Source organism: Lipomyces japonicus, assembly GCF_038497905.1.
Source record: "Lipomyces japonicus strain CBS 7319 unplaced genomic scaffold V1514scaffold_12, whole genome shotgun sequence".
NCBI classification, from domain to species: Eukaryota; Fungi; Ascomycota; class Lipomycetes; order Lipomycetales; family Lipomycetaceae; genus Lipomyces; species Lipomyces japonicus.
Window position 1 is genome coordinate 275480 of NW_027117824.1, and position 19943 is coordinate 295422.

Below are 19943 nucleotides of genomic sequence, written 5' to 3' on the forward strand. Positions count from 1 at the left end.
TGCAAACACAGCAACAAAAAAAAAATTGTAAAAAAAAAAGTGTTCGAGTCGTCAGCTTATAAGGTGCTTATTTTGGATGCAAAAAAACCGAGGATCTGCCGTCGTCATCGTCTTTCAACCTGAATTGTGCTTGCATTCCCATCTCGAATTGGTTGTGGACAGGAAGCGATACGAGCATCAAAAGTTGCTGTAAGTGTTGATCCAAAGCGTTTAGAATGTGGGTTGTTAATATAATTTTTTCTTTTTTTTTCATAGGGGTTCGATTGTTATAATTCTACCAATGGTTGATCTCAATACTCATCCTGATTCAACAGCGATTACTACTCCACAGCCTCCATCTCCCAGGATATCCAATGGCAATGACCGCAGAGCACAATTGGTATACGACTCTGAGACGTCTGAACCGGAAGACGAGAACATTGAGTATATCGATCCGGATGAGAACCTGCTAGACGACCTTCCGAGTGACATCACCAACATTGATCTGATCCAATTAAGAATTCATTCCATACCTGCCTTAAATCTTGATCGGTTTGAATCTTTGGAATATTTTTGCTTGAGAGAAAATTTAATTCAAGATATTGAAGGCTTGGAAGCAATTGGGCCGCATTTAAAAGAGCTGGATCTTTACGACAATCGGATAAGCCATATTGAGAACTTGGGTCCAGAACAAGGCGACGGGGTTTGGAAAGCGTTGGAAAATTTGGATCTTAGCTTCAACAAGATTAAAAAAATCAGGCATGTTAACCATCTTCAAAACTTGAAAAACTTGTACTTTGTGCAAAACAAGATTAGCAAGATTGAGAATTTGGATTGCTTGAATCAGCTCGTGAACTTGGAATTGGGAGGAAACAGGATCAGGGTACTAGAAAATTTAGACGGATTTAGCTCACTGAAGCAGTTATGGGTTGGCAAAAACAAAATTACAAAGTTGCAAGGCCTTGATAAGCTCAAGCAGTTGGAAATTTTGTCAATTCAGGCAAATCGCATAACCAAGTTGGAAGGATTACAAGCGCTCGAGTCACTCGAGGAGTTATATATTTCCAACAACGGTATCGAAAAGATTGAGGGACTCGAACAAAACCACAAGTTGAGAGTTTTAGATTTGTCGAGCAATCGCGTTTGTCATGTGGAGAACTTGTCAGGTTTGATAAGCCTGCAAGAGTTTTGGGCTTCATCAAACAAATTGGAATCGTTTGAAGAACTTGAACATGAACTTGCAAACTTGGCAAATTTGGATACGGTTTATTTTGAAGGCAATCCGTTGGAAACTAAAAATCGATTGACTTATAGAAATAAGATTAGATTAGCACTTGGACCGGGAATTAAACAGATTGATGCTACTCCTGTTACCGGTGGGATCGAGGGGATCAATGGATTGCAATGACCAGCAAAAAAGTTGTTTAGCCAAAGCCAATTTATACAAGACGCGATGCCGATTATATATACATGTTACATTGTACGGAAATGAAGTAAAAATTGAAATATAAAGTTTCATTATAGTTCAAGTCCCTAAAAAGGCAAGATGAATGCATATACGTAAAATTAATATTAAACATCGAATATTAAAAGCTTGCCATGTTATATTTAATCATTTACACAATGCTGCCGCGCTTCATTAATCTTGTACTTATAATCTTGAAACATGGTGGTCGTAAAGGTCCTTAGCCTCTTTCCAAACCCTGGCACTATTTCGGTTAGGCAATTCAAGCAACGAAGGCAACAATGCAGCAGAGAAAGTTTCTGACGCCTCACGAGGAAGTAAACTTGGAAGATGATCAATCGAGCAAACTGAAATCTTGGGACCGTTCTTGACTTGGACCGGGACCGTGGGCTCGGTGAACGTGGTGGCTACCGTGTACACCGGAATTGGGTTGTTGACATTAGTCGTGTCAGCCGAAACGTCAACAATCGTAGTCAGCTTTCTGTTGGGGTCATTCAAAGTCTCGAGAGTCACAAAGGGAGGAATCTTGGAAGACAGGTAGATGCAGTTAATAAAGATATCAGACTGAATGATTTCCTGGAACGGGCCACCTTTGGATGTCTCTGCAATATCCCACTTGGTCAAGTTTTCCTCGGGGATTCCAGCCTTGCGGAATAAATCAAGCGCACCCGAGCCACATCGTCCGAGAGCACCGATAACAAGCGCGGTGGGCAGCTTCGCACCAGTCTTCTCGACAGCTTCGGCAATCGACTTCTTAACGTCGGTAATCAGCGCATCCTCATTGGGATACCAGTCCACAGCAGGAAGTGGAGTATCATGAGTAAGTTTCCATGCCCAGTCAAGCAGGCCAATGGCGGCACCGGCAAAGCCAGCGTAGAATCCAAACGCAGCAACCCGGCGTCCGTTGGCGTCCTGTAAAAACTCGATATCATAAAGCGTGCCGTTACCATTGTGGTATCGAGAAAGAACGTCCTTCCAGCCGCCTTGATCCTTGTAGCAATGAGCAAATTGAATGTGCTCGTGCACGAGTGGGAAAGACTCTTCAGGAAGTTCCTTAAGACCGATTATAATCTGGTCCTTCGGCGCATCTGGCCAGCTAAATTCCTCGACGAGTGGAAGACCGACACTAAAAGCACGCATTAGCAATTTGAAAAAAAAAATGTCTTTAATATGATAGACATACGCTTCAAATTCAGCATCACTAAAAACTCGCTGAGTAGATTTTTCAATAACCAGGTTAAACCCAGCATCGGCCAACTGTTTGGCAGTGGTTGGAGTGAGCGCGGATCGGTGCTCGAGAGGCTTGGACTCTGCTCTAAGATGTAACGTAACCGGAGCAGACATTATGGTTTTTTTTTTTTTTTTTCAGTTGATCTTTTCCAATTCAACCGGTGACTGTTCGTAGAAACGAAAATGATTTATCTTTTTTGGGTAGTTGGTTGAAGAAGCGGGCTGAAAGTCCTTTTAAACTTAAATTTTTTTTTGTCGAAGAGTAATTAACGTAAATTACTAACTTGCGAATTAAATGACTGTTTTATTTATAATATGACTATAACATATACTTTGTCATCTATTTAAACTGAAATGAAATATTTATATATATAAATATAATTGGCTACATAAACATTATAATCATGATGATCTTTAATCGCCACAATCAGGTACTCAGGCACGGCAGTAATAGCAACCCGCAAGTTCAAAGCTTTAAACTGTAAGAAAATATGACCCGAATTGGAACACAGACTTATAGAATAGCATTGTCGACAACGTATCGACATAAGCAGCCTATTCTGAATTAGTACATGCAATGCATCTTTCCGTTAAAAACAAAAGTTGTTCAAATGTATGGCAGTTTCTGGCGGAAAAAAAAAAAAAAAGTATGAAATGTATAAACTCTCTTTCTTTTCTTTTCTTTTTTTTTTTTTTTTTTATCAATATTTATATTTCGGAAGTAGACTGGGACCTTGTGAAATCTTGCTGATCGGCTGATTTTCGATTATTGCGCCCTCCTGCATTGCGCTTTGGACCTCGAGGCGGGATTGGCTTGTTGCCGATATTCACAGGCGCGCTGCCAACCACAATAGGTCTAGTGGAGGGTGGTTGACCTTAAGGTCCCTGAGGTCCTTGAGAGCCTTGAGTACGACCGACTGGCAAAGATCCAGATTGTAACACCTTCTTTTGTCCCTTTCGCTGGTCTTTCTCCAAAGAGGGCGCTTGAGTAGTAGTGCCATCATCTTTTTTCTTTCGATCCTTGGAACCCCGATTACGGTGTCGTTTAGGTGCAGACTCAGGTTTTTCCTCTCCTTTCAGTTGATTATTTTTTATATCTACTTGCGCATTCGCGTTCTTATTTTTAGCCACTTCATGTGGCGAAGTCCTTGCCGCCGACGGAACAGGCGTGCCAGAAGAGGCAGCCTGTTTGGAGATCGTACTCACGCCCTTGTTAGTTACAGATCCCAAAGCATTATTATCTGGTTTACTTGAACCAGGCTGGTCTTTGACTGCAGACAAGCTAGCATCTGACGCAGGCTTACTGCCGTCATCATCCGTTTTTTTTTTCTTGCCACGTTCACGTTTTTTCTTGCGTTCGCGTTTCGTGGCCTCGTCCTTGATATTAGCATCGGCAGAGCCAGCACGGTCCTTGGGTTTCCGCTTTGATTTAAGCTTCTTTTGCCGAATATACTCAATCAACGGCGTCGTTGTCGGCTTAGGAGTACCAGCTAACTCTGCCTGCTTCTTCTCAGCGTCGGAGTCTTTGTTTGGATTTTCGAGTGATTCCTTAAAAGCCAGAAAATCAGGGTCTATTAAAATGTAAGTTGCAAAAACAAAAAAATGCAAGATTATAAGAATTTGTTCAATACCAGCTTGTATAGTGTTTTGACGAGCATCTGCTTTCACTTTATTTTTTGGAATCCTTTCGTTGGGCGCAAATTCAATTTGAAGCCGACTCTCGTTGCCTACATCCCAGTCAGAAATCAGCATGATCACGAATCATACAAATCGCCACGTACCTTTGCTGTCCTTCAAAACCCGACCGTTCATTGCCTTGTGAAATGCCAATAAGCTTTCGACATTTTTAAATTTTGCATATGCCCGTGAATAAGTCGCAGGCTTTGATCGACTATGGACGCATGAGCCGGCATTCATTCGAGAAAAAGCAAAGAAAAAAAAAGGTCACTCACCTTTTGTGAACCTTGCCAGACACGTAGTAAGTGTAATCAACCGTTGCAGGCGTTATCCATTCTTCAGTTTCTGCCTTGAAATCATCTTCACTATACAAGGGCGGAATGCGTCGAATAACAAACTTGAGTTTCACCTGGACTTGCTTTTGCGCCTGATCTGCATTGTCTGATCGGTTTGATTTGTTGTTGATTGTGCTTGACGAGTTGCGATCTGATTTTTTGGAGGAGTTAAACGATGCTGATGATTGTTGGATAGTTTTGTGCTCTGCTGCTACCCGAGTTTCCGGCCTTGCGATCAAGAAGACCTTTGGTGGAGCCATGATCGACTAATGGCATTCGCACCAGTACGCCACTAATGTTGAGTTAAAAAAATAATTAAATATCAATCTCCAGAATGTTTATCTATTCCACATTTGTAAAATCGATAGTGCCAATCTGCATGTGTTTTGAAAAACAAAAAAAAAAAAAAAAAAGGATGGACAAAAATCTTAGTAATTAGTGCCCCTGTTACGTGATGAAAGTTGCGCTTTTAGTTGCTCAGTTGTAAAAGTGCCTGAGCACTCAACCATCTTGGGCAAAAAAAAACAACAACAACAAGCCAACCCGTTTACGTCTATCTGCCGTTGAGTAGCACTGCAAGGGGTTTAATTGCGTTCAGTTGATATTTCAAGTTTGCATACAGATTTGTTTGCGTCTTTCGGTCAGGAAACGACGACCAACGTCAGTACAGAACGTAGCATATAGCAATGGCTAGAGGACCAGATGAATGGCTCGAGACGGCCAAGAAATGTCAATACTTGCCAGAAAATGAGATGAAGCAGTTGTGTGAAATTGTGAAGGAATTATTAATGGAAGGCAAGCAGGAGCGTGAAGATTGTCGTGCTTAAGATTACTGACCCATTTGTAGAATCAAATATTCAGCCGGTCAGCACTCCAGTTACGGTTTGTGGGTATGTATATATTTGAGAAAGAACATTTTATTAATTATAACTAATTTACTTTATTCAGAGGTACAATCATCAGTTCAAACTTTTTTTTTTTTTTTTGTTTTTGGTTTGGCAGACTGACACGGTTTAGATATTCACGGCCAGTTTCATGACTTACTCGAGCTGTTCAGAATAGGAGGAGGATTGCCTGACAGTGTGAATTATATATTTCTGGTGGGTTAATAAGCGGGTCGTGCATCAGTCGTGCTTGTTCTAACGCAATCTATATAGGGAGATTTTGTGGACAGAGGATACTTCAGTCTGGAAACGTTTACATTGTTAATGTGCTTAAAGGCAAAGTAAGTTGGCTTATGATGACACGACCAAGGCTGGATTGCTTATGATTTCAAAGGTATCCACAGCGACTGACGCTCGTGCGGGGCAACCACGAGTCACGACAGATAACACAGGTCTATGGATTCTACGGTACGAACCCAACACCATGCCACCTAACATTATTTTCTTTATCATCTAATGTGAAATTTTTTTAAAAGAGGAATGCCATAACAAATACGGCGGAGTGAGCGTGTGGCAATACTGTTGCCAGGTATTTGATTTTCTTGCCCTGGCTGCAGTCGTGGACGGCCGGATTCTGTGCGTTCATGGAGGACTGAGTCCAGAAATTCGGACGCTCGATCAAATCAGGGTCGTTGCTCGAGCTCAAGAAATTCCACAGGAAGGAGCATTTTGTGACCTGGTGTGGTCAGACCCGGACGAAGTCGACACATGGGGCGTCTCGCCTCGCGGAGCAGGATGGCTGTTTGGATACAAAGTGGCCGACGAAGTGAGTTTTTTTTTTTAAAAAAAAAAAAAAGAATTGGGGACTTGGATGGACGGTACTAAGATTGTCCGGTTTAGTTTAATCATGTGAACGACCTGCAACTGATTGCGCGAGCACATCAGCTTGTGCAAGAAGGGTTCAAGTACCATTTCCCGCAGAAAAACGTGGTCACGGTTTGGTCGGCTCCTAATTATTGCTATCGATGTGGCAATGTAGCAAGTATCATGCGATTATCTGATGAGGAGTTGAAACCAGAGTTTGTGATTTTTAACGCTGTGAACGACGACACACGACTAATGCCGCAACGGAACCAAAGGTCAGAATACTTTTTGTAAACCAAAAAAAAAAAAAAAAAAAAAAATAATAATTCCGTTTTGTGAGAAGTTATATGTACACTATTCTAGACTGATGAAGGAAAATACGTTGATAACGAACTGCTTGGCAAATAAAATGAATAATGTTAAAACTCCGCAATCAAACCAAACGACAACAAAAAAAAATCATTCATTATATATATCATCATAACTCAAAGGCTTGAACCATTCAAAAAAGGCCTACAGGATTTATTGAATTCGGAATTTGAGAGGAATATTATTTTGCTCATCGTGGCGGGACTTTTCTTCGAGGTTGTGGAACAGTTTTTCATGCTCGCTATTTGGCAAATTAGGCATATTCAAAACATGACAAACAACGGCGACAACTTACATGTCTTCAGGATGGTTCAACTAAAAAAAAACAAAAAAACGACTGGTTAAAACAAAATTAAAAAAATCAAACAAAAACTTACCGATTCATCGTTCTCATCTTGAGTGTGATATTTCAGCCAATGATGTACTATACTCAGATCAACAATGATTTACTTTTAATTACGTTGTAACCGTCATACTTTCGTATTCGTACTCGACATCACCATGATGTCCCGGGCCATATCCGAAATCAGGAAGCTGGCCGCCGTTTTTATTAAATTCGAGCCATTCTTGCAACGACACCGAGCCGTCGTGATCGGTATCGACGAGGTTCAAGATTGATTCGTAAACTTGGTTTTGCTGGTCCACAGTAATCGGCTCTTTGCGATGACCGGTGGGGTCGACCGGGTTGAAAATGCCATAGAGCGTGAGAATGTCCTGCTTGGTCCAGTATTTGGAATTGTCACTGTCGTGAAGTGCAAAAAACGACGACGCATCCCACTGGTCAATGCCGTGTTCGTCCTTCATGTGAGTTTCGGCCCAGCCAGCACTGGCCTGTCCCAGCAAACCCAACACGCAGACCACGGCAAAACTCGAAATAACGTTGATATTGCGCAACATGATTCAATAGCTCGACCTCTTCTTTTTTTTTATTTTTTGTTTTTCCATGTTTGATGTGTGAATTTGTGCTCGTCCGGGCTTCCCCTGGGATCGTGCGGCTTGCACCGTGAACATGAATCAAGACAACGAATTACCAAAAAGCCTGCAATTAAGATGAACTGATCAATGCCGTTTATTGCCGTGCATTTGGGTGCCGGATCTCATTCGTCAAGGTTGGAAAAAAGCTACAACAAGTTATGCCGAAAGTTCGTAGCCATGTTTTTTTTTTTTGGGCAAAACTTGGACTAAACTTGGGTTGGAACCAGGGCATGCGATGGCGGATTAAAGCTTCTGAATGATGGCGCAACGGCTGCGACGGCAGCAGCCACTGCTTGTTCGATTTTGGAACAATCCGATCTAACAAATGCTGGGATTGGTTCCAATATCGCCTCCAACGGCGACGTCGAATGCGATGCATCAATTATCGAGACTTCCCGCGGCCGCGGAGCTGCGGTCGGTTGCATTACCAACACGAGGTTTCCTATTCAAGTTGCCGGTCGACTCCTGGCAAAATCGTTTGACAATCTTTCTCATGGACGTGTTGCTCCATTGTCAGTGATTTTTTTTTTTTTTTTTTTTTTTTTGGGGTGGTGGGGGGAAGCCTACTTGAACTGACACTGCACTAGATTTCTGGTCGGTCAAGGCGCCAGGAAGTTTGCAAGCGAGCAAAATATAGAGACAATTCCCAGTTCGGAAATGAAAACCGAGCAATCCGTCAGGCAATACAATCGTTGGTCAAAAATTATTAACCAAGCCGGCAGCGAAACAATATCGGAAACGGATCTCGATGCGGTTAATGATACCGTTGGAGTGATTTGTGTTGATCTCAAGGGAGAAATCGCTGTGGCATCGAGTTCAGGAGGCGTTGCCATGAAGCATCCAGGAAGGATCGGACCGGCTGCGTTAATAGGAACCGGAATTTGGGCGACTTCTTGTCACGACATGAAACTGGGAGTGTGCACTACCGGAACCGGCGAGGATATTATTTCAACCGGACTTGCATTCAAAACCGTGGATACGCTTGTCCATGCCGATGATGAATTTGGCATGCTGGAAAATTTTTTAAACCAATTAAATCAGTCCAAAGCAATGCAATCGCAACCGCCGTCGGTCGGTGTCTTGGCAATCAAGACCGTCAAGCAACAAAACAATACGTGCAGCATTCTTTTAATTTTTGGCCACACGACAAGGTCAATGTGCTTGGCTTACAAGTCAGACGACACTAAATCGCTTGAATTCGTGCTCTCAAAATCAGCCAATCTTGATGGTCAACCGGTAATAGGCGGAGTGATGAAACGCATCCATGTTGGCTAAGGTCACACTACCTGTATATATACAAACAAAAACAAAACTCCACGATGCAATCACATATTATACATATAATTAATTTTTTTTTACAATCCAGCCTTGAACTTTCCAACATTCACGCCTTGCTCTTGCTCCCATTTTCGTACTTCTTGCTCCCATTCTTCCTCTGCCGTAAGAGTTCGATTGTTTTCGCCTTCGAATTCTTTCAAACGTGATTGTCTTTCTAATCTTTCTTGCTCATCATACTCGTCCTTATGATCGATCCATCGCTCTTGAATATCTTGCACGCTGCCCAGGTATCCTCCTTGCCTTGTTGCCTCTGCCCAAACCGTATCCCCACCAATTTCAGACGCACCAAACGTATACCCTGTAGCTTTATCAATCACGCTTAAAAGTGAAATCATTGATTTCTTGTCTTCCACGGCCAATACTTCGAACCCGACCAGCCCGTAATCAGTTATAAGATCGGCAATGGCCTCGTTTAGTTTTGCAAATTTTCTGCCAAGCAAGGTTGGTGATTCGTTTGACATTAATGGCAAAAGATAATTCAAATCTTGCACTTCCGTGTAAAAATCTAAACTAAATTCAAGCTTGCCGTAATTGCTCAAGAGATCAATCTTGCTCAAAACGTTAACGTGAGGAAGATCTAGTTGCAACATGCTTCTGAGAGCCAACAAAAGAACTGAAATGTATTGAGTTGGTGAAGTAATATAAAAAGAATCAATCAAATTAATCACAACTAATCGAAAATCTTGCCTCTGCAGTTTAAGAAAAAGGGACCGGATCGAGTTGTGATGCGTAAACAGCTCGACCTGACCAGGACAGTCAAATATAAGGTATTCACGGTCTCCAAGTTTTTTAATTTGATGTAAAAACTCATCCCAGTTTTGTTCCAATTCTTCCATCGCACGCATGATCCCGCCATTCGGACCTAGCCCCTCTTGAGCCATGATATCTTCTACGGTAATGAAATCACGGATATCTAATGCGCAGTCGTAGCTCGTGTGATCGTTTGCCGGATCCAAGTTCACCACCGATACTTTTCTACCTATGGCCGATAAAAATTGCTGCACTTGTTTGAATCAGAAACTTGTCGCTCACCAACTATAATTACAAACATGCTAGCTTTTTCCACTTACTGCCATTGCAGTATGTCGATTTGCCTGATCCCGGAGGCCCAATCACTAACTACACAACAATTTTAGCTTGACGCAAACCAAACTGCCAACACGCAACTATTTTACCTGAGCAAATGACATTTTCCGGATCTCGCTCAAGCCGATAGGAAAGATGCTAGTTTGACCAATTAGGAAAAAGCGGTCATGAAAGAATGGCACTACTTTGTATTAGCGCATATATGCAGTTAAATTGGAAAGCGTTATGGCTTCAAGTGTTGCGCTAATGTGTGCATATAAAATTAAGTAATTTTTTTTTTTTTTTAAAGGCCACTGACGTCGTGCCTGAATCAAAATTATCTGTAGCATCATTGCTTGTATAGTTTTAACGGACTAGAATTAAAATTCATTTAGCCAAGAACCATATTAATAGCACGAAAAACAAAAACAAAAAAAAAAAGAGTAAGCCCCGAGAACATCTGGCGAAACCAAAATTAGTTGGACTAATATCGATAATTATACAGATGACGAAGGCCACATCCATCGTTTTGGGAACAGTTGCAGTGTCTGCCTGTAAGTCTTACAGAGTGGGGGTTTACGCTTTGGTGGTTTAATTTATTTTTTTGTTGGAATTAGTGTCCTATGTCCTGTACTTTGATTACCAGAGAAGACATTCTCCAGAGTTTAGGCGAAACCTCAGAAAGAGTCAGCGCAAATATCAAAAGGAACTCGACAGCGCCAAGGAAAACGAACGTCAGAAGAGCGTCGAACTTATTTTGGCCGCTGTCGATAAGGACTTGAAGGAGAACCCATTGCCAACCATTTCCTCCGGTGAAGAGTTTGAAGCTATTTTTTCACAGGAGTTGATGAAGGTCGATACCTATCTGCGTCTCGGTAAGTGCATGATGGTGAATATATATATATATATATAGTAATGCTAATTGGTTCGATTATAGGAGAGCAAGCGTATCCTGAACTGGTTGTTTCTATTTTCCGCTTGCTTGGCTTGCACCCTCAGCCTGCTCAGATCTACGCTGCTATTAAGAGCACTGTTCCAGAGGTAATTAGCGGGCTCAATTTTGATGTTTTGTTATTTTTAACAATGAGTTTAGGAGGTTCTTGTTGTTGTCGACCAAGTCTTGAAGAGTAAGGGCGTGAAAGCTGGCCAGGCGTCGTCGCCCGCTGCCGCTGATTCTACCGATTAGAATGACGAACAGAAATGTGGTGGGGTCTAGTGAAAATTTTTTTTTTTAAAAAAAAAGGTCAAAAGGTGTAAGTTATTTCTTGCATTACAAGTATATACATGTTGCGTAATTGGGGACTGGCGGGGTTTGTTGTTGGTACGTTTTGTTGTTGGGAAGGACCGTGATAAAACGCAAGACGGGTTCTTCTTCTCAGTGTAATATATTCATCTTCTCCTTGTATCGTGAACTTTCTCTTTTTTTTTTTCTGTAGTTGCGTCGTGAACTTGTTGAAGGTTCAATTTGGGCTCGAATGGGATGGGGAACGCGTCGCGATAATCCGCACATTCAACTCTCTTCACGCAATTCCCAAAGTGCCAACAGCAACATATCCCAGAAAGTGCAATTCGCAAGCCAGACGGAGTAGTTACTATATGACTAGAGAAAAAAAAAGACTTTTGAAAGAGGCAAATAGATGTTAAGCCGGTTTGTCTATGTGTCGCAAAACTGGACGTCGTCTGCCTAACTAATAAACAATTACCTTCAACAAAAAGATGCGGCATGGTGCTTTAGGCATTATTTTGGGATCGCTGTTTATATGTCCATGTAGGTCGTATTAACCTCTTTTTTTTTTTTTTTTTTTTTTTTAATATCAAGGACGCATGATTAATAAATTAAACTGAATGGGCTGGTCATAGTCCTGTACTGCGTCTACTTTGACTACAAAAGGCGGCACGACGCCGTGTTTAGACGGTCGTTGCGGAAAAACAAGCGTGAGCATGACCGCACGGAGTACCGAACCCGTCAACAACATTACAAGACATTGTTGGATGATCGAATCCGTACGATCGTTGGATTGCACGGTCAACACAACACGGCCGACGCCATCATTCTGAATCTCACGGCGGGCGAGCGCAACGGCAAGAAAGGTAATGTATTGTTTACGGTGCCGGTCGCTGTTTTTTTTTTTTTTGTCTTCTAATTAGGAACCAGGCGATTATGAAATGGCAGCACTGGATTACTACTCAGCGCTTTACATGTATTCATCACCAGAGGAGTTACTGCCATCGATATGTTTAGACTCTGTAAGCATGAGCTTTGAACTCAGACGAGATTACTTACTGACCATGCCAGAACGTTCGCCCCATACTCAATCAATTGATCAAACTACATCCATTCGATATTCAAATTGAGTGATATCATACGGCATTTTTATAAGCATCAATCAACTTTTCGCAAGTGTCGACTACATTCAGAAAAACCATCATTATCTCCTTTTTCTTGTATCTTTATATTCTTTAATTGGCATTTGTTTATTGGGGTATTTTTTTTTTTATACGGGGATTGGTGTAACTTATGTTTTTTTTTTGCGTTTTAGCTACAACTGAGGGGGGAAAGCTAACCTCAGCAATAGTAATTTAATCATGTACGAAAATGAATAGATAAAAATGGTATCATATATATGTGTCAACTGCTATACTTTGCTCTTGCCTTCACCTGGCATCAAGCGCCTAATAATAACGCCGCTTTGAACTTGATTTCCAACACCTGCATAATTATCGTCACCATAACTTACAGCAAGCGAGCCACCGTGACTATCAATATCTAACGCTTGAATTGGCCCGGGAAACCGTGGATATTGGCGTAACCTTTTTCGTGCTTTGTGATCCCAAAAGCAAACCAACGAATCACCTCCGCCGGATACAAACGTGCCATATTGTCGATGAAACGCCAACGCGTTGACCGGATACACCACGTCCATGTCTTGCTCAATCGCCCTATGACATTTAAAAGCATACTTTTTGGCCTGCGCGTTGGCACTTGCGTCAAAGTAATCAACCGAAATTCGTCCCTCAATAGAAGCTGAAGCAAATCCGTCACCAGTCGGAATGCATTTGATTGACCTGGTCATGTATTTCAGGCTGCTCTCCCGTCGCTGGTACGGCTCGCTCATGCGCCTGATATCGTATATGTACACTCCTCTTTTGGCCATGCCAACCACAAGCATGTTGCCGAAAATGTCCATCGAAAATACTTTATGTGGTAAGTTATATTTTTGTGAATTACCGCTTCGCTGGTCGTGAATTCCAATCGAGCGATCCCATGACCCTGACACTACCGCGCCTGATTCCGCATGGACAACAACATTCCGCACGCTGTCTTGATGTTCACCTAGTGTTGATATATTACCAGTCTCCAAATCAATCCTTTAAAAAAATTTTTTTTTAGTCAGTCAAAGATTGAATACCGATAGTGCGTGACGAATGAATTACCATTTAACACGGCCTTCCAGGCCTCCGGTAATTGCTCTGCGGCCTTGAGAATCCCAGCAACAATCCAACAAGGGCGAGCCGCCGTCTATTCGGGTGAGTAATTGACCTCTGTCTAACTTTGTGTCGTACAAGTTTATTGTTGAATCCCATGAACTGGCGAGAAGAAAAGAGCTGTATTGGTCATGATTCAACGGACTAAACTTGACACAAGATATCAAGTCCCCGGGCGCATTTTGCAACTCAACTAAATTCCTGTTAGTTAACAACACATACGACAACTCGCCTTGTTTAAACTCACATTGTGTTGCCATCCTATTGGTTTTTTTTTCACTCTCCAATCGACCAAAAAACAAGAATCTACATGGCTGGATGATTCGGTTGTGCGGCTCTAGTTGTCACAGCAACCGAGCTTAAAGCTTTAAAGTTTGGCAAAACGTCATTCCAAGTTTCGTCGGGCCTGGCGATTTCTAGAAAATGAACGGCTTTACTTAAGAACTAACCTGCCATTGCATTGCTGCTTGTTGAAAAAAAAAATAAAGAAGAAAAAAAAATGTTTGGAGCTATATGTGCCGGACGGCAAGGTAAGTGGTTCTTGTTGAGAAATGACGAACCTAAAGTCCGAGGTCACGATACTAAATCGGAATGATCTATATAGTGCAGGCAAATATCGAGCAAATCGACCAAACCCACTTTGTGTTCCAGATTGAAGATGGGGCAAGAGTTAATCATATTGTTGTTTTTCTGTTACCGGGGGTCGAGCTGCCACAAGATGCGGCCGCGTCTGTGTACTTTCAATGGCCTGGCAAGGAGTTTCAATTGTTAGGCGGGTACGTCAAGTCATTACGGTTTGGTCAAGTCAATTGTATTTTTTATTAACTTGACACGTTCAGGATTTCAAATGGCAAACCATCAGCTATATTTAAAGTCAATCAATCAGCAACTTCAAACATTGCAACCGCGGCTGCATCGTTTGATGATATGGTGGACGACGACGCGCCAACCATCGAGCCAATAACAATTTCACTAGGCATCTCAATAGAGCCGGCAGCACAGGTATCAGCTCAATTAGAACAGCTCCAGCGCTCGAAATCGACCGCGTTAGTCACGGCACGGAAGCAAGCCACGATAGCGTCAGATCCAAACTCGACTGCCGCGTTGGCTAACAAGATCATGTCACATGCATTTAATTTTCTTAGCGGGTTCGCGACACCGGATGGCATGGTGTCTTTAAAAGCCTTTAACAATTGGTGGAGCAAGTTTCAAGCAAAACTGCAGTTGGATCCACAATTTTTGGATCATCTTGATTAGACATTTGATTTTTTTTTGAGAAGAATATGGTGTTTAATGTACGATACGTGTATTTTTTTTTTTTTTTTTTGGCAGATGATATTAACATAATGGATGTTCTAAACGTCGGTGCATGCGTGATACTATCTCTAAATAGTCCGGCTCGGTCTCTGGAGTAATGATACCGTGTCGGATCAAAAAATCGATTGTGACTATAGGCATCGGTCAGAATTGAAATAGTTGCCTCCATGAATATTTTTATTCTTTTTGGGCAGTACTTACTCAAAGCAGTATTGGGCTTGAAGTTTCCTTTCCGTAGTTCTTCTTGAACCTTATCAACATCCCATAGGTAAAACTGACTCACTTCACCATCGACAGGCTTGGGAGCAGGCGAGTTTTCATTTACCTTCAAATCGTAACAGAACTCGATTTCAGGTTGCAGCCAACCAGATTCGCCTCCAGCCAAGCTTGTTCGAACGTAGTAGTAACTAGCAGCGCCAGCATTCACTGCGTTTTCTCTAATAAAATCTGGCTCGTAACCTGCTTCTTCTTCACTTTCTTTCACAAGCGTATCAAACGCGCCATACGGATAGGCGATGCCGCCGGCGACTGTGTTATCCAACATGTTGGGATACGTTGCCTTCGTAGCTGCTCGTCGTGAAATCCATATTTTAAGAGGAGAAGTTTCTGTGGAAGGAATATAAGCTGTTAAGTGCGCACCGTAGGATACGAATCCAAATAACGGACATGCCGCTCTTTCAATAGTGAAGTAGAGTTGACCTGCAGGGTAGTAAACCGGGAACAGTTCTGACCGCCAGCCTAAAACCAATATCAGCACACCAAAAAAAAACCACCCCAAAATTTACTTAATCTCACCTGATAAAATTTGAAATTTTTTTTCCGTCTTCCATCGCAAAGATAATTCATTTATCGCCGTGCTTCGCTTTTCGATTGAATCTAATTCTTCAGAGATCCTAACCTGTCGTGCCTTGTCGTCAATTATTAAAATCGGGATTTTTTCTTTCCTCAAAGCTTCAACAACTCTTGGAAGCACGTATCCCAAGTTTCCTAACCCATCGTGAGAAGTTATCGTGAATAATGAGCTCGTGGTGGTCCTGTATTCGTCAGATCCGGGGTACGGGAATCCATCCGTTAGTGAAACCAGGTCCAAATAGCTCAATTCTGGCATTCTGATTCTCAAATATTTTTTGCAATTTTAGTTAAATCGCGAACTTAAACCGACACAAAAACAAAAAAAAAAATTAGTTGTTTACCGCAAAATAAATACAAAAGATTGTGTGAGGTTATGAGGTTCGATATGATACGTACCGAAGTTGTATCCATCCGGTTTAGGGCATGGCCGGCCAGTATGTAATCCCGGTAATTTCCACTTGTATCGTCATTCGTTTCAAATGTGCCGTAACAACGTCGAACATTTATTTATACCTTGTTAACCTGTTTTTTTTTATAGATTAATGAGGCACGCCGAGGTTTAACTGAGGGATTTTCGTTGTTGGTAGAATCGACGGCCTTCTGTTATTTCAACTCCTCGTCCTGACGATCATAAGCCTGTCTTCTGAATTCCATTGTCGCAAGAGCTCCTCATTGATCAGTAACGTTGTCTACATGTTCATCTACATCTGTTAAGGTCGATTCAACTTCTGCTATATAGTCGAGTTTCAACTAAAAACTTGTTTTGAATTTTCAGATCATGCAGACAAGTATCAATATACAGACAAAGAGAATGGGCATTCATCGGCAAAATTAAATGCCGGACCCGGACCCGACCACGTGTCTAACGAGTAGCAGTTCGAATTACAGAGCATTTGCTAAACTTTTTGTCACTTACAGTTTCCAACTATATCTTTTTAATTGTTGAAGCCCGGTTTTATTGAATTAAAATGCCGGAAAAATATTAAAAGAAAAAAAAAAACAGTTGTCGTTAGTCAAAATATATGTACAAAGCCATGCAATCTTAAACACCCCGATTTTCGTTAAAAATAAAACCAATAATTTCAGACTTCATCCATTTCTCTCATGCAAAAAGCCGAAAAAAAAAGTAACATAGAATTGCCTCCTATCGGAGTCGAACCGATGATCGCTGCATATCGCTAATTACGAGTGCAGCGCCTTACCAACTTGGCCAAAGAGGCTAATTCATAAAATTATAGTTTAATTTAAAAGTTTTAAAATCAATCTCATTTTTAAAAAAAAATAAAATTTTAAGAACTGCCCCCTGTCGGAGTTGAACCGACGATCGCTGCATATCGCAAGTTACGAGTGCAGCGCCTTACCAACTTGGCCAAAGGGGCCTGTTCGAAAATTTAATTTACTATAAACCGCCATACGCTAAAAACAAAAGTTACCCGGCTTTGACAAATAAAAAAAAGCTTTGCTTATTTACTTGAGGTTCTTTTCATTTAAATAAAAAAATCTGGCCACCCCTTGGTTGGATTTTCAACGATGACGTGTTTTAATTTCTTGGCGGATGCTGTAGGTTCTCCCTGCGTGTAGTGGACCTCTTCTACCCTTGTGACCTCTTCTCCCCTCGTTTAGCATGGCTTTGATGTTTGATTAGTCAAGGTATGCTTATGTAATACATAAAAATGACCCCCGCCCGAAGCTAAAACCCGGGTGGACCGTACCGTACATCCACGAAAAAGATGCCTGCCGCCTTTAGAGAGATGTCCATGTGTCATGCACGTGAGCACGAGATTCGGAATTAATAGTGAAGGATTCAGAAATACAAAAGACATGGGAGAGAGAACGCTGAAATAACAAAAACCAATCTTCCATTCGTCCACGCGACCGCCAGCTCTGGGCATTTGAGCCTTGGATAATAAGACTCATCAGCTAGACTTATTTATGGTCGGTTCCGCACCGGATGGGGTAAGGCCCGGAGGCAGCATTGCATCGATGCGGATTAGCTTATGTGGGCCGGCCGATGTCCTCTGCCGAGGAGATGACGATGATGTCGGTAAAGGGCCTGACGGAGTGGTTCGTGATGCATGTCGCTTAGAGACAACGGAACGACCACGTGTGGGGCTGCGACTTACCGAAGGTGTGGAAGGAGCGGTACCAGGCGGAGGCTGTGTTGAGAGACATCGCATGGGTCGCGGAATCTTAACAGGAGGAGGCGTCGGGGGTCGGGGTCGGGGTAGAAGTGCATTTATGACGAACGTGCAGGGGAGAATGGCAGAAATTACATAGAATCGAGACGCACAGGAATCTTAGTAAGAATTGCCTTGTGGGTAATTACCAGAGCATGGGTGGCTGGTTTACGAACATCTGTCAAGCGAACTACAAGGCGATATTGGCCATTGTGTAACAGAGGGTAGAGGGGGTCGATGTCACGCTGAAGCTCGACGATTTCTTCATAAGGAGCGACCGCGGGGGTGAAAACTGCCGTCACGATCTCTGGCGTGAGGAGAAGAGGAACATCTCGTAGTTGGAGAACCTGGAACCGGGCCATCTCGGCAGATGTAGCTAGGCGGCGAGCCGCCAGGGAGATTTTATGCGACTGAATCTCAAGAGGGGTCGCGAGGACTGTGCTGACCTCAGTCGCAGACTGAAGTTTCAAAACCAAGTTACGATTAAAGTCAGGGAGTTCGTAAAAATGGGCTGGAAGAGAAAAATCTTTCATGAAGGCATGAGCTACAGTTAACGGAGAGATCTCGGAGGGAAGATGATCATAAATGATAGAATCCGAGTGGCGAGTTGGAAGCTGCAAAGCCGAGCGACGGCCGGAGGTGACAGGGGCAGCCGATTGTGCAGCCTGGGCGTAAGAAAAAGGAGGTGAAGATGACCATGAAGAGGGTTCAATCCTCCCTGTGCATCAATCCGTGGATCAGAGCGCCCTGAAGGGCGCGTCGCTGTCGCAGGTTTTGGCTCCATTGGAAAGAATGAGAAATGTTTTTTTTTATCTTAACCGAGCAAGCCCGATGAAAACCCTGGATTGTATTGGAATACTTAAGTACGTGGAAGGTAAGGGTGTGAGAACAGAGTTGAGAAAACTTCAAGCAAGCAAGCAAGCACGCCGACCCCGACCGAGTGCGAGGGTTGAGAAGATTGATAGAGTGAGAGGTTTGCAAGGCTTGAGACTTAACAGAGAAGTATTTTGAGACGAAGACTTGGTGTTCTCTGAGTCCTGTATTGTCGTCAGGGGCGGACCTTACGCCTGACGAAAACCGTTTTTTCTAGTGTTGCGCGCGGTCTTAGCCGGGCACTCCCAATAACGATGACTCATTTGTCGGCAATACGTACATCCACATTGACATATGAGGTGTTCCCGTTCTTCTTTTGTGATGCTGGTGTATTTGGTACCATTCTCAATAGTACTTAAGTCCATTGGTTCAGGACCGAGTGAACCACCAGAAGAAGTTGAAGTAATCGGCGTGGTGTTGTGAACATACCACGAGTGTTGGCATTGTGTTGGGCGGTAGGAAGTGTACGTTTGTCGGATGTGATTGAACGGTTTTGTGAGGCCGTCTTCTACGCGTAAGGCTATACGCATGATTTCCTTTAAATCGCGGATGGGTTGGCAAAAAGTACAAAGCGTGTTCGTGGAGTCGGAAGTGGCGTGCAAATCGTCGAATTTCTTTGGGCACAGGGGCATCGGACTTAAGCGCATCATATACATTAGCAAAGTAGGCATCGTTCGCATACAGCGGAATGATTCTCTGCCGAAAATCATTCGCTGGTTCGATAGCCAACTGTCTTGCTGTCACGAAGGCACGGCTTAATGCATCCGCGACGCGGTTCGTGGTTCCACTCAAGTGTTGGATCGTAAAGTTATATTCAGCTAAATATCCCAGCCAGTGTGCAATGCGTCCCTGAGGTGTTTTCGATTGAGTTTGCAGGTAGGTCAGTGAGAAATGGTCCGTGCGCAGCAAGAGGTGTCGACCCTAAAGTAAGTATCGAAAGAACTTGAGAGCCATCATTCACTTTTTTTATCCATCTATCCAATCTTCTTTCATTACTCCAACTCAAATATAACAAAATTCAAGAAAAATTCAACATTTACAGTGTTTGAGTACTTCA

At 42.6% G+C, this 19943-nt stretch overlaps 13 protein-coding genes and 2 non-coding genes across 15 annotated transcripts; 6 read left to right on the forward strand and 9 right to left on the reverse strand.

Moving 5' to 3' along the window:
- The first annotated feature begins 143 nt into the window (after positions 1-143).
- On the forward strand, positions 144-1557 carry V1514DRAFT_362615 (uncharacterized protein). The gene is made up of 2 exons (XM_066929744.1): positions 144-189; positions 256-1557. Exon 2 carries the CDS (start codon positions 281-283, stop codon positions 1385-1387), a length of 1107 nt encoding a protein of 368 aa, XP_066784314.1. The 5' UTR covers positions 144-189; positions 256-280; the 3' UTR covers positions 1388-1557.
- Positions 1494-2903, reverse strand: V1514DRAFT_362616 (uncharacterized protein). Its single transcript, XM_066929745.1, has 2 exons — positions 2628-2903; positions 1494-2570 (listed from the first exon to the last, which is right to left on the reverse strand). Exons 1-2 carry the CDS (start codon positions 2786-2788, stop codon positions 1631-1633), a joined length of 1101 nt encoding a protein of 366 aa, XP_066784315.1. The 5' UTR covers positions 2789-2903; the 3' UTR covers positions 1494-1630.
- Positions 2904-4303: 1400 nt separating this feature from the next.
- On the reverse strand, positions 4304-4946 carry V1514DRAFT_266470 (Smg-4/UPF3 family-domain-containing protein; the record flags this gene model as incomplete). The annotated part of the gene is made up of 3 exons (XM_066924802.1): positions 4304-4401; positions 4456-4565; positions 4627-4946. Coding segments are annotated over 3 exons (528 nt in total), but the record flags the coding sequence as incomplete, so codon positions are not given.
- A 426-nt stretch (positions 4947-5372) lies between these two features.
- On the forward strand, positions 5373-6743 carry V1514DRAFT_362617 (Metallo-dependent phosphatase-like protein; the record flags this gene model as incomplete). Its single annotated transcript, XM_066929746.1, has 7 exons — positions 5373-5481; positions 5534-5572; positions 5704-5786; positions 5844-5911; positions 5965-6038; positions 6107-6396; positions 6471-6743. 7 exons carry the CDS (start codon positions 5373-5375, stop codon positions 6726-6728), a joined length of 921 nt encoding a protein of 306 aa, XP_066784317.1. The 3' UTR covers positions 6729-6743.
- An 18-nt stretch (positions 6744-6761) lies between these two features.
- V1514DRAFT_328607 (uncharacterized protein) lies at positions 6762-7934 on the reverse strand. The gene is made up of 4 exons (XM_066927198.1): positions 7280-7934; positions 7181-7227; positions 7099-7118; positions 6762-7044 (listed from the first exon to the last, which is right to left on the reverse strand). Exons 1-4 carry the CDS (start codon positions 7698-7700, stop codon positions 6957-6959), a joined length of 576 nt encoding a protein of 191 aa, XP_066784318.1. The 5' UTR covers positions 7701-7934; the 3' UTR covers positions 6762-6956.
- On the forward strand, positions 7548-9142 carry V1514DRAFT_328610 (nucleophile aminohydrolase). The gene is made up of 3 exons (XM_066927199.1): positions 7548-7945; positions 8006-8290; positions 8366-9142. The coding sequence occupies exons 1-3, from the start codon at positions 7866-7868 to the stop codon at positions 9051-9053; spliced, it is 1053 nt and encodes a 350-aa protein (XP_066784319.1). The 5' UTR covers positions 7548-7865; the 3' UTR covers positions 9054-9142.
- V1514DRAFT_351483 (uncharacterized protein) lies at positions 8843-10352 on the reverse strand. The gene is made up of 3 exons (XM_066929457.1): positions 10292-10352; positions 10187-10235; positions 8843-10119 (listed from the first exon to the last, which is right to left on the reverse strand). Exons 1-3 carry the CDS (start codon positions 10304-10306, stop codon positions 9134-9136), a joined length of 1050 nt encoding a protein of 349 aa, XP_066784320.1. The 5' UTR covers positions 10307-10352; the 3' UTR covers positions 8843-9133.
- Positions 10353-10507: 155 nt separating this feature from the next.
- V1514DRAFT_328617 (uncharacterized protein) lies at positions 10508-11587 on the forward strand. The gene is made up of 4 exons (XM_066927200.1): positions 10508-10624; positions 10687-10735; positions 10799-11056; positions 11119-11587. The coding sequence occupies exons 2-4, from the start codon at positions 10687-10689 to the stop codon at positions 11310-11312; spliced, it is 501 nt and encodes a 166-aa protein (XP_066784321.1). The 5' UTR covers positions 10508-10624; the 3' UTR covers positions 11313-11587.
- Positions 11588-11668: 81 nt separating this feature from the next.
- V1514DRAFT_28108 (uncharacterized protein) lies at positions 11669-12679 on the forward strand. The gene is made up of 4 exons (XM_066925060.1): positions 11669-11949; positions 12042-12272; positions 12337-12428; positions 12478-12679. The coding sequence occupies exons 1-4, from the start codon at positions 11898-11900 to the stop codon at positions 12538-12540; spliced, it is 438 nt and encodes a 145-aa protein (XP_066784322.1). The 5' UTR covers positions 11669-11897; the 3' UTR covers positions 12541-12679.
- Positions 12664-13953, reverse strand: V1514DRAFT_362621 (WD40-repeat-containing domain protein). Its single transcript, XM_066929747.1, has 3 exons — positions 13915-13953; positions 13617-13860; positions 12664-13550 (listed from the first exon to the last, which is right to left on the reverse strand). The coding sequence occupies exons 1-3, from the start codon at positions 13925-13927 to the stop codon at positions 12818-12820; spliced, it is 990 nt and encodes a 329-aa protein (XP_066784323.1). The 5' UTR covers positions 13928-13953; the 3' UTR covers positions 12664-12817.
- Positions 13954-14097: 144 nt separating this feature from the next.
- Positions 14098-15293, forward strand: V1514DRAFT_366985 (uncharacterized protein). Its single transcript, XM_066929849.1, has 3 exons — positions 14098-14197; positions 14272-14443; positions 14507-15293. Exons 1-3 carry the CDS (start codon positions 14167-14169, stop codon positions 14922-14924), a joined length of 621 nt encoding a protein of 206 aa, XP_066784324.1. The 5' UTR covers positions 14098-14166; the 3' UTR covers positions 14925-15293.
- V1514DRAFT_328627 (NUDIX hydrolase domain-like protein) lies at positions 14643-16231 on the reverse strand. Its single transcript, XM_066927201.1, has 3 exons — positions 15780-16231; positions 15186-15722; positions 14643-15115 (listed from the first exon to the last, which is right to left on the reverse strand). The coding sequence occupies exons 1-3, from the start codon at positions 16090-16092 to the stop codon at positions 15006-15008; spliced, it is 960 nt and encodes a 319-aa protein (XP_066784325.1). The 5' UTR covers positions 16093-16231; the 3' UTR covers positions 14643-15005.
- Positions 16232-16974: 743 nt separating this feature from the next.
- On the reverse strand, positions 16975-17056 carry V1514DRAFT_t29. Its single transcript has one exon. It is a non-coding gene; the product is annotated as a tRNA-Thr (tRNA).
- A 77-nt stretch (positions 17057-17133) lies between these two features.
- On the reverse strand, positions 17134-17215 carry V1514DRAFT_t28. Its single transcript has one exon. It is a non-coding gene; the product is annotated as a tRNA-Thr (tRNA).
- An 890-nt stretch (positions 17216-18105) lies between these two features.
- V1514DRAFT_319203 (uncharacterized protein) lies at positions 18106-19416 on the reverse strand (the record flags this gene model as incomplete). The annotated part of the gene is made up of 2 exons (XM_066925926.1): positions 18106-18731; positions 19167-19416. 2 exons carry the CDS (start codon positions 19414-19416, stop codon positions 18106-18108), a joined length of 876 nt encoding a protein of 291 aa, XP_066784326.1.
- Positions 19417-19943: the final 527 nt, after the last annotated feature.